The sequence below is a fragment of the Psammomys obesus genome, unplaced genomic scaffold (genome assembly GCF_907164565.1).
Source record: "Psammomys obesus unplaced genomic scaffold, mPsaObe1.curated_primary_1811, whole genome shotgun sequence".
Taxonomy (NCBI): domain Eukaryota; kingdom Metazoa; phylum Chordata; class Mammalia; order Rodentia; family Muridae; genus Psammomys; species Psammomys obesus.
In genome coordinates, this window is record NW_026596244.1 from 11,210,174 (window position 1) to 11,222,578 (window position 12,405).

At 42.8% G+C, this 12,405-nt stretch overlaps 1 protein-coding gene across 1 annotated transcript; it reads right to left on the bottom strand.

The window, feature by feature from the left end:
• Positions 1–403: 403 nt before the first annotated feature.
• Positions 404–8,820, bottom strand: Fgb (fibrinogen beta chain). Its single transcript, XM_055596583.1, has 8 exons — positions 8,631–8,820; positions 5,403–5,603; positions 4,741–4,924; positions 3,626–3,853; positions 2,991–3,104; positions 2,538–2,663; positions 1,335–1,620; positions 404–736 (listed from the first exon to the last, which is right to left on the bottom strand). The coding sequence occupies exons 1-8, from the start codon at positions 8,706–8,708 to the stop codon at positions 505–507; spliced, it is 1,449 nt and encodes a 482-aa protein (XP_055452558.1). The 5' UTR covers positions 8,709–8,820; the 3' UTR covers positions 404–504.
• Positions 8,821–12,405: the final 3,585 nt, after the last annotated feature.

Below are 12,405 nucleotides of genomic sequence, written 5' to 3' on the forward strand. Positions count from 1 at the left end.
TCTCTGTGACAGGGATTTCTACTTCTTACCCTGAAATGCTCCACGGTCAGCTGGAACCAACTGACTCTGAGTGATTCTGTCCGTTCCATCAGAGCTCTCCAGGAAGGGTAATACAATCGAGGGCTGGAGAGAGGCTCAGAAATGCAGGCCTGACTTCAGTTGCAGCCCCAACGTCAGGAGGCTCATGGCTGCTGTCACCCCAGCTCTGAGAAGAGCTGACCTTTCTGCTTCTGCAGGCCCCGCACTTCCGTGCACATATCCACACACATCCACATAATTCAGAAACAATCAAAATAAACTTAAACTAAAAAGGACACAAAGGAAAGCCATGTGCTGGTTTTCAATGTCTTTATCTCATACTTTTCAAAAAATACATAAAATAAAACACAAAGAGACACTCAACCATTGTTTTGAGTTTTAATGGATGTAATGTATCAAAGAATGTTCCGATAATATAATGTAAAAAATGTCCCACGTAGAAGAATAGAAGTCTGTGTGTGGAGGCTACTGCTGTGGGAAGAAGGGCCTGATCTTCATAGACATCTTCCTCAGGGAGTACCAGGAGCCCTTCCAGTTCATCCACACGATGCCATCGTCTGTGCCATGCTTGGACATGTCCCAGCTGTAGACACCACCCCAGTAGTATCTGCCGTTTGGATTGGCTGCATGGCATCGGTTGTACCACCATCCGCCACCATCTTCTTTTGAGCACTGCTTTCTTGGGTCCGCAGTTAACCTGAAAGGAAACCGAGTGTGGATCATGACGCACACAGGCACCACTGTCCCTTCACTTCTTTTGGAGAGTACCCACGTGCGAGCCGCATACTTGGTTGTACGTGGGACCCTTTCCCTTGAGTCCTGTAGTGAAGCTCAATTACAGCAAAGTGCTTCTCTGCCCCAAAGCAAGAAAAGAAAAAAGCTGGGTCTGTCTGGCCTGATCATAAGGGACTGAACTGTTTTATTCTGAAATAACTTTTCTGATACTGTGGTCTGAGGGACCCTGAGACAGGAAATGATAGCTTCAGTACATGCACTAGTGAATAAAACACAGATGTTTATACAGACTCATAAAACTCTACTTGTAATTCTATATTTGCATAGTTGTCTGGCTTAGGGTAAATTTACACCTCTAAATTTCATCTGAAAGATAAAATTAATGATGTCCTTCTTACAGCTGGGGTGTTTTCCATTGATAAGAAATGAGTTCAGGACAGGGGCTGCCTGACACACTTTAAGTATCCAAGTCTGGGCACTTGCTATTAGGTACGCTCATGGTGCTGAGTGACAGTGTCAGTGGCGACTTCTAAGACCAGAGGGAAGCCTGCAGTGCTTACCAGCCATCATTGTCCCTGTCATATGTGCTGAAGAACATGCCATTGTGGATGGTCATGGTTCTGTTTTCCCCCACCAGCTGAGAGGCCCCATCCATGAGGGCATTTCCGGCAGTCCCTTTGTACTTGTCCACGGAGAGTTGGTACTTGTTAGCCTCGTTCTGCACTGTGAAGCCTCCATAAAGTGCCTTCACTTTGTCTCCTTTCCAGTCCTCCATTTCAATCAGAAGTTCTGTGGGTCCCATCCTGGTAAGCTGGCTAATCTTATCATTCCCGAGCCAATATTCACCTAGAGAAGACAAAGGTCAAATATCAGCAACACTGAAGGCTGGGACATCACTGAGACAAGCTGGAGACCTACGACAGGGTAGGCTACAGGGAGGATATGGAGAATCCATAAGATAGGCAGAGATGATGATAGGGCAGAGATGGAGGGAATGACAACCCGTGCCTGCCCCAACCTGACACCAACCCTGTGGGAGAGAGCTAACCCCTGACACCATTAACAATACTCTGCTCTGCTTACAGACAAGAACCTAACTTAACTGTTCTCTGAGATGCCCCAGCAGCTGATCAAATCAGATGCTGAGACTCACAGTCAAGCATCAGGCAGAGCTCAGGGAGTCCTGTGGAAGAGTGGGAGGGAGGGATAGTAGGACTTGGAGGGGACAAGAATGCTTCAAGAAGACCAACAGAGTCAACTAAACCATGGCAGCTTACAGAGACAGAAGCACCAACCAAGGAGCATCCATGGACTTGACCTAGGCCCCCAACTCATATGTAACAGATGGGCATTTTCATCTTCATGTGGGTCCCCTAGTTGAGCAGGTGCTGATTATGACATGGACTCTGTTGCCTGATTTCGACCACTTTGCCCTAGCCAGGCTGCCTTGCCCAGCCTCAGTGGATGAGGGAAGCTCAGTCCTGATGAGATTTCATGTGCTGGGATGGGTTGGAAGGGGAGCTCCCCTTTTCTGAAGACAAGGAGACGGGGTATAAGGTGAAGATGGTGGGAGGGAGGGACTGGGAGGAGAGGAGGGAGAGGGCTATAATGGAGATCTAAAGTAAACATATAAATATAAATAAATAAGTAATATAAAAATAAATTTTAAAAATCTAAAAGCGGACTCTCTATCCTTGATGTTTTTAATGAGGAAAAGTCCTCATTAAAACTGAATGATTTTATTTTGCACTCATGGTCTTTACCTGGCAGACCACAGTACTTCTTTGCATCTTCATTGGTTGCAATATTTCCAAATCCTTGTTTGTATGGTTCCCATTTCCTGCCAAAGTCGACGCTGCCATCCTGACGGTTCTGTATGACTGTCCACCCTTTAGTTGACAGAAAGAAAATTAGGCTAAGGTAACCAGTAATAGCATCACTCTGAAAGGAGATTTTAACCATTATCCGTTTTTTCTTTTTTATGTGTGCTATGGTCGGCATAGATTCGGTTAGGAAACAAGGAGGAGGAAAGAACTCTAAGAACATCTGGAAATGTCAAGCCTTGCATGGCATCTTAACTCTTAAAGCTTTTCAAATACCAGCTTGAATTTCAAATCTAGTGGCTCCTTGGCAGCCGTGTGGGAGCACAGCCTTGTTTCCTGGCATCCAGAACACTTGCAGGGTGACACCCCAGCCAGTGACTGAGCAGTGCTCACCTCCGTTCTCGGTGTTCATGTCGCAGTATACTCTGTAAGGCTTGACGGAGGTGTCGGGTTGGATGAGGTACATTTCGGATGTCTCACCTCCTTTCCTGATGATCTCCTCACACTCTGCAAGCAAGCGATGATGCGTTATGCTCAGGGACAGTAACAGCCCTAAGCCACTCATTCTTGAACATGGCCGATTCCACTGGGCACAGAGCACCATTTTATCACAGACATTTGAGAACAGTGCTCTAGGAGCTGGCCCTCCTTTTCACTGAAAATCAAACTAAGTTCGGAGGAATTCTGTCAAGTGAATGATAAAGCTCCCTTTATCTCATTGCCCTACAAATAGAGGGTTAGAGATGAGAAAACTTCTTCATCTCTCCTTGGCCCTGCTACCTGTTCACACAAGCACATGCTTGCACACATTAGGGATCCCGGGACCTCCGTCCTCAATGTTTGCTACTCAGCGAACTGGGTGGAATTATCAGCCAAGGCAGAAAACAACACGCCCAGGCTACGGCAGGATATGCTAGAAAAGTATGATGTTCTGTTGGGGAGACGCGACTCTGTTCTCGTCTCCACCCCTGTGTGTAGGGAGTGCTGGCCCCTCTGGAACTCAGTGAAGGTGGTGCACTGACTGGTACCTTTGCCAGTCACCACGGGGACATTGCAGCTGACGGTGCACGGGGTACGGCAGTATTCCATTTGAGCTGAGATGTCAGATTCTAATTTCTGGATTTTGCTTCTCAGGTTCTCCAGGATGGAGCGGAGCACACGAAGGTTGTGGGGGATGTTGTCAACCACCGTCTCATCAATGTATAACCTCTGGTCTTCCAGGATGGACGAATACTCGTCTATGACATTTTCGTTATCTGAGAAAACAATATCATGCAGACATGGTCAGCAGGTTTGCTTATAAAAGTATACCTAACTGTATAAATGTGGGTTCTGTTTTCTGAGAGTGAGCTAGGAGACTGGGCTCACTGCACAATCGTGACTGTTGAGCCTCAGAGGCTCCGTTAGTTTCATGGCATGTATAAGCTGGCATGCAGCCCAACTACCACTCCAAGGATTCACAAGCTGAAGCTCGTATATGGCGACAAACACAAAAGTCCTGTCTTTCTTTGGTGAGTAGCATTTGAAGGCTCCATCTCAACATGTCACATCTTGTAGAGCAGAGGCACTTGGTACGTGCACACCCATGAGTTCTGCAAAGTCTCGGGATTTATAAGAATATTTCAGAATGCCTTTGATTCCTGAATGTCTACACTTGGGTGAGCTAATCTCTGAAAAGCCTGTGCCATGCTGACACCCAACTGCTTCCCACTCGCTGGGCCTGTCGCCCTCAAGGTTCTCATGCCAGAGGTCACTACTTGCAGATTCATGTCACACTGACCGTTCTCATATTGAACACATCAGACGTTAAACTTACAAATACTAAGTTTTTGCTTTGCACATGTTATCTTCTGAGTAATGACAAACTTCTAATAGACTGAAAATAAGAAAGGAAACTGACACTTCTCATAGGAAGTCATTGCAGTGAATGTAGCACCAAGACTAGCACTTGAGAAGTGCTGTTCTGGCAAACTGCAGATGAAAGAGCCTGAGGGAGAACCCAGGGCAAGCAGGGACAGACAGAAATCAGCGCAAGTGCTGGTTAACCTCGGATGTTTGCGTGCACAGGACTCTATATCCATAGCTGACAGATTCAACTTTATAAGCCAATCAGGCAGAACCCGGCCACCCCCAGGATGGCTACCTTTAACTTGTGCCTGCTTCTTTTTCCACATGTCTTTTAGCAGAGTCAGGTACTGAAAGGTGGTGGAAGAAGTCTCAGAGACAGACTCTATGTTTCTATTTAACTCAGCAACGCTGGTCTTGATTGGCCTTTCCTGGTTTAGCAAAGTTTGCTGCAATTGACACCCTGTAGGACACAACACTCCCTGTAAACAAGACAAAGAAACAAAAAATAGGTGTTAGCGAAGTGGATGTTTGTTAAAAATGTACATTAGTGGAACATCAGTGATTTCGTGAGTCAATTAAAATAACTTGATTATTTCATTTTCTTTATGGAAGACCAGAAACCTTAGAATCATCAGTGAACTCTTACAAAAAACAGAAATAGTTCTTACCACAGGGGGAAAAAAGTAGAATCAGGATACAAAATTTTTACACACCCCAAATGAAGAAAGTAGGCAAAATACAAAAGTAAAGACAACACCCCAATACCCTCCCTTGTTATCTTAGCTCCTGTCCCAAGAGTCCGATAAGGAAGAGTAAGTACAAAAAAGGGACTCAATTGAGTTCATACTTTGAACTTTAATTCTTAAATATGAAAAAAATAGTGATGGACGAGATGTTGGTCCATGAAATTAAACTTTCTCTACACAGAGCCATCCTGCAGACCACCAATGTGCCTACCAGGTCTGGGTCAGCGTGAAGACAGCCGTCTGCGTCGGGAGGTCTTCTCTCTACTTTCTTCTGGCTAGTAGTAACTTTGGCTGGGCGGGCTCGGTAGCCTCCTCCGCTGATAGGAGGGGGGGCGGGTCTCAGGCTGAGGGGGGCTTCCTTTCTCCTGTCAATGGGTCGATGGCCACGGATATCCACCTTTTCCACCTTGTCCTGCAGGAACCAATCGGAAACACAACACCAGCAAGGTAAGAGAGGCTTTGTAGCAGAGGTAGAACAAGCCCTGTGGTTTGCTACACGGCTTTCTGTTGGCTGAATCAGGTTATTTGTGTCTCTTCAAGCGGGTGGACGATCGACGACCCAGAAAGCTATTGCACAAAGCTAAGGAAGTTTTATAAGGTAGATGGTCTGAGGCTAAGACAAATACCCCAGCCTGTGTAATCTAAGCATTGGAACACACAGAACTGTCAGGAATCTAGAAAGTAAAAAAAAAAAAAAATTCTCATGCCACTTGGGTTAGTAAATTCCTATAGTTGATATTAATCATTTCCCCAACGTTTAACGTTTGTAAATTGATGACCAGGCTGAGTCACATATGGTCACATTTGAGACAAGATTATCTAGCTAAGGAAAACTGACTAGTAATAAGACAACGTCTGGCCCTAACATGTTACAGAGAATTAAGATACTGTGAAGTAAGGTACTGCTTTAGTTGGTCTCAACATTCACTTTAGGCAAGTTACTTTATTCATGACCCAGTTTCTCATTTATAAAATAGGGACAAGTACAGCTAATATCGGCCTTATAAGACTGTTGTAACTGTGGGAACTGTGTAAGCGAGAGAATGTGTAAACAAGGGAAGCATGGTTCCCTCGTTGTACCTTCTTCTTACTCTTTTCCTTGTGTCTATGCTTCAAAGATACTTCTTCACAATTCCTCTTCTAGTCTCAGTTTTCAACAAAAGTACTTGTCAAGCTACCCTCTTGAAACTCCAAGCACAATTTCTGTATCTATCAAACGTGACGCTGCTCTCACACTCAACAGGATTTTCAGAGTTTATAGACTGCATTAAGGGTTACTTGCTAATTTAAAATTCCCAGACCACAGAGGAGGACAAGGCAGCCAGTCCTGATGCGACCTGATAAGCTAGGGTCAGATGGAAGGGGAGGAGGACCTCCCCTATCAGTGGACTTGGAGAGAGGCAGGGAGGAGATGAGGGAGGGAGGGTGAGATTGGGAAGGGAAGAGGGAGGGGCTACAGCTGGGATACAAAGTGAATAAACTGTAATTAATATAAAAAATAGAAATTTAATTTAAAAAAAAGATCTCCAAATGGAAGAGACTCAGTCCAGCGTGGAGGCTGGACTTGGATGAAATGTGTCAATCACGATTCCTCATCAGTAGCTTTCCTCTGAGTGTCGCATCTGCAGATAAAGGGGCAACAAACCCTGAGCAGTAGATGAGCTCCCTTGCAGTGTGTGCCTCTAAGTCACCACAGGAGCAGCTGACACTTCACTGTCACTTGTTAATGAAATCATTATAATAGTTTACATTTGATAGGCCGATGAGAAGAAGAAACCCTGATAGGCTGGCCACAGATTCCTTGCTTAATTACTGATTAACACCCCCCTCCCCATTTGTGTATGTATAAGTGTATATACACCTCTATTTTTAATGGGTGAACCTTCGGGGGGTATACATATTTAATACTAAAGACATGGTCTTAATCAGAGCATGCCAGCTCTCACACAAATTTAATGAAATGTGATTTTATTCATTGCAAATACAATTATGGAAAAACTACTGGTTTGTTTGTTTGTTTGTTTTAGAATATGTATCAAGGTGATGTCAAGTGGCTTTACTAGAGAAAATAAATAACAAATACTGGAAGAACCAATGGGGACAAGTGTTAGGGAAGAGCACTTACAGAAATAATTAAAAGCAGGAATCCCACATTGGAACTTAATCTAATAGGGTTAATCAGTAAGAATCTGAAAGCACTTCTGAAGTAATTTATTTAAAAAGATGTACCCAAAAACATTTTCTACGTTTTTCTTGCCTTTTTATTTGTATGATCAGATATTCTGAATGTTTACACTTCCTTCAATCTGATTGTCCACAGTGACTCAACTTACTGTAATGTCAGTGTGCATTCTGACGGTAATGTCAATGTGCATTCTGATTTCTATTGTATGTGTATACTCTACAGGGTAAGTTTCACCCTGACACACCTAGTAATACGTTTTAAACTATTTTCTTAAATGCACTTCTAATTTTTTATGACATCAAAATAATACTGATAATAAGTTGGTGAAACTAATACTTGGATTGAGTATGGAGACTCAAGCTTGTAATAGGTGCAGTCAAGATGCCTAGGCCAGCCAGCCAACACACGCCTTTAATCCCAGCATTAGGGAGTTAGAGGGAGGCAGATCACGGAGATTTGAAGATCAGTCTGGTCTTACATAGAGAGCTTCAAAGAGGGCCAGAGCTACATAGTGAGACCCTGCCTGAAATAACAAAGTGGAGACAGGAGGATTGCCACAAGTTTGAGGCCAATCTGAGTTACAAGTGAAAACCTATCTCAAAAAGAAAAAGAAAGAAAGAAAGAAAGAAAGAAAGAAAGAAAGAAAGAAAGAAAGAAAGAAAGAAAACATGAGGAAATACAGTTCTACAAGGAAGTTATGCTATATATTAATAATGGCAACAAACATTACCTCTGTTATAATTTTTTATCTAAAAAACCCCAAAATTTCATTTTCTGATTTTACAATTATCATTCTTACCCTTATTCAATAATCTGCAGAGTTATATACTAGCTTATTCAGTGAAGAGCAAAGGATCTACCATAGTTTATTTTTCTCTTTCAAAGTACTAATCTTTTACCATTATAAAATCTATACATTGAACAATTATCGTAATTGTAATAATGTATTTCAAGAACTAAGTAAAAATTCATAGAAGTAAGATAACAAGACAGAAAAAAAAAATCCACCTTGCATTACCTAAGTCATCTTCATCCTGGAAAAATAAAGGTGATTAAACCAGAAAACAACGTATGGTTTTGCTTTCATATATAGTTCTATGAAAGTCACGTAGGTCCCTGAAATTAAGGATTCAGTTTTGTAAGTTTAACCAAGGCTACGTTAACTTAAATAACAATTCACCCAAAATTATGGTTCCATTATTTCATGTTAATAATATTAACAGCAATATAGTAATATCTGTTAAAAAAAATTACCTGATCATCGTAGTCATCATCGGCAGCTTGAGTTTGAACTGAGACAACACACAACAGCAGCAGCCATAGGACCTTCATGGTGTCAGATTTTCCGAAATTCCAAGCAGTCGCCCTTTGCTGCAGACGTAGCTGGGACACTGTGGAACCTATATATCACAGGCTCTCTCCCGGTCGTGACTTCAGAAACGGTTATCTGCCTTTAGTTAATGTTTGAGCTTTTGCTTCACTCGTTGGCTGAACTGCTTTATCTTTTGAGCAACCTCTTCCCAGCAAGCCTTATTTACCTGTGGGACAACTCTCCTTTGCTGCTGGCCTCATGAGGACTCATGGAGGTTCTTCCATTCATTGAATCAGGGGAAATGATGGAAATGGGGACATTCTAAGAAGATCCCCATATCAGAGGTCTTGTGAATTCACAAAGAAGATGAAAGGTTTGATTACAACAAAAGTGTTTGTCCTACTCAAAGGGGACTCAGTAAAACTAGAACCTCAGTAAAGAGATCCATGCACACTCACACTCTGAGTCAGTGGCGTGAACACTTTTGTGACGAGTATATGCTATCATGGCCTATCCTTTGATGTCAACCAGAATTATGAAGTAGACATTTTTCTGTGATGTGATAGATAAACATCAGAGGAAAAATAAAAAGGCTGGGGTTCTCTTTTATTTCTGCTCTGACTGGCTTTTGTGCTTTGCCCTTTTTTTAATGGTTAAAATTTTAAATCAATTCTAAACACTATTATGATATCAGTAAAATATAAATACCTAAATCAACATGATTGTTGTTGCAATGGGATACACAGTCAACACTTCATTTTATTACTATGCTATATATCTTATTTGTGTTATATCTACACAAGAGGATATCATTTTAACCTTCGTGAAGTTTCTGTGTGTCTTTCAGTTAGTATAGCCTGCAGTAAATGTCATTTCTCAGAAGCCACCACTTCCGTCTTCTCTGTTCATTTCTTTGCAGTAGAAAGGTTCTAGCACCCCTCCACCTCCACACACCACACAGAGATCCAAAGTCAACACCTCACATTCCAGCAAGCACACTGCACGAAAGCGCTCCTGGGTTTTGTGTGGAAAGTGAGGCATTCTCGTAAGCTTTACAACATACTCTTATAAGAAAGATAGCAGACGAATTTGGATCATGAAAGTGGTTTAAACAATGTTTTGAAACAGAGAGGCTGGGTATCTACTCTTGAGAGTACACTATACCAAATTCCTTTAACTTAGACTGTAGAAACAAGGTCTGAGTTTAGATACAGGGAAGCACTGATTTCTTTGCCAATCTGTGCTTCATTTGTCAGGATGAGTAAACGTATTTTGGGATTCTTTATTTTATTTTTTTCTTAGAAAAATATACAATCTGACAGAAAAATAGTTTGTGTATGTGCATTAATCAAAATGAGATATGAGGATATACTTTCAAAATATAATTGATAAAACAAACCCATCCTAATGATTTGGGCAGGATTTCATTGCTGTGATATTTATATTTTTGCTGATTTTAAAATAACTATTTTAAAGATTAACTTTTTTTAGATGTATGGTAGTTCTCTATTTCCAGTCCTGACAGGTCACCTCCTATCACCTCTGTGCATTTTTAGCATCTCTGAGCTTTAACAGTCATTCTCCACACAGTGCCTGCGGGTCTCCAAAGGGACGGGCAACGCACCTGGGGCTGGGAATGCACCAAGAAGCAAGGCATCCAAATCATTAATCACAGAATAAACACGTGAACCAGCCTTCCTGGACACATGCCTAGCTGATGTTCATTTACTCTATTTAATTCTTAAAACCACTGCCTTCTTCGGATGATGATGCTGAGGCTAAGTCAGCTTCCTAGAGTCTCGGAGGTGGCAAGTGCTGGTACCAGATTGGAGCAAGTCTGTCTAACTCAACAGGCCATGGTTTTACATTCCACACTGCTGGTGAGATGTATGTGCAAGCTTATGTTTGCTGTTGCTGCTGTGTGGGACCAGCTCAGCCGCTATTATGATGTCGCTGGTTGGCACACTCATTGGTACCTTGTACCCTCATTCATAGTTTTCAGCCTGGTATACGGTGTGTGCATGGATGTTTGTGCCCATGTGACAGATGTCGTTGATTTCTTGTAACTTTTTTTTCCTCTAGAGTTATAGACAGCTAAACAGCACTGAGTTGTAATTGAATCCATTTCAGGGAGAAGAAATACACTGAAATTCTTAAGTGTTTTAGCACTCCGCTGCCATTGGTGGAGAGGGAAGGGCGTGTTGTTTGCTAAGCCAATAATGCGGTCATCTTCGTATTAGTTGATCTTGTTATGCAAGTCAAGGGCAGTCCATCAGTGACAGGAAAAACAGATTGACCCATCCTGCCCAGCTGCTTCCTGGCACCAAACACAAAGACTTGTGAACCCCAATTATCGAGACACTTCTTTCCTCTTCTGCCTTTTTTAGCTTATGCCAGGCCCAGCCTACATAGCACAGGGCATTTTGGGCTAAGGCAGCATTTTGTGAGTTCCTCCTTTGTGGCAGGTGGGAAAGCTCAGTGAGTAAAAGAGACAAATCAGCCCCAGAAATCTGTGCTGGACTCTACAGAGCCAGAGGCTTTTGGACAGTGACTTAGGTATCAGTGTTCAAAGGGGAAATGGACTTTAAAATGAAAAGAGCTTCTGAACTTGCATCTAGGGGCTGAGTAGCAAAGGCTGCTTGTGTCACACCCCTTACACCTGAGGTATTTCATATCTATCTGTTGAGTGAGTTTATGAATGTATGTGTGAATAAATAGGTAAGACGTATTAGACCCTGCTTGTCTACACAGGCATAAGACTGTGTTTCTCTGGGTTACAACTTAAGAGTAACTAGCCAGTGGAAATTAGCCCTGGAGAGCTGAAGGCTAAATCAAACTTCTGGCATGATCATCAGAACAGTGTGGCTGGCAGGCCTGGAGTAGGGGACAGTATGCAACAGAGATAAAGGGTAGGAGTGGACAGCTCATTCTGCTGACAGTAACGTCAGTTACCTTTGTGTGTAGCTGGCAAGGAACCCAAGGAGCAGGGACAGATCACAGGAGCCATAGCCAGGGCAAGATGCTTCTCTGCTTCTGTTATCTTGAGATTAAAACCCACAAAGGTTTAGGGACTGTCTTTGGTTGCAAGAGGGGAACTACAGGGGTCCTGTCAGTATGAAGACACTACAGGTGACCAAGAAGAGTGTGGCATGCTAGCCTTACCTTATGCTAGCCCTGTGAGAGTCTCCTAAGCAAGTTGAAACCTGCAAAGAAAGCAAGCAGAGGAGCAGGTCCACTGACCACGTTTCTCACTCCTGACAACACTGCAGAGAGAAGACTCAGTTACTCCAAGTTCAGTACCAATAACAGGTCTCCACTCCATCCCTTGATTCTTCACTTAAATCTGTCAGGGCCACATGGGTGTGGAGGCTCACGTCTGCAATGCCAGCACTAAGGGAGGCAGCGGCAGGATGGTCTCTGTGAGTTCAAGGCCAGCCCCTGGTCTACAAATCGATTCCAAGACAGCCAAGGCTACACAGAGAAACCCTGTCTCTAAAAAAAAAAAATTGTCAGTCCTCGTGTCCTCTTAGTAGCTCCTGGTCTTGCTTTACCTCACCTATTATTTCTCCACAGGAGAGGTTTCACTATTTGAGGAAAATTGAAAAAATGTATTAAGTGAAAACACAGCTTGACTAATGAAGAAAAGCTTTCCTTAAAATCTGCTTCCACTCATACAAACACAGCATTCATATTTACATCCATAAAACATTTGTCATG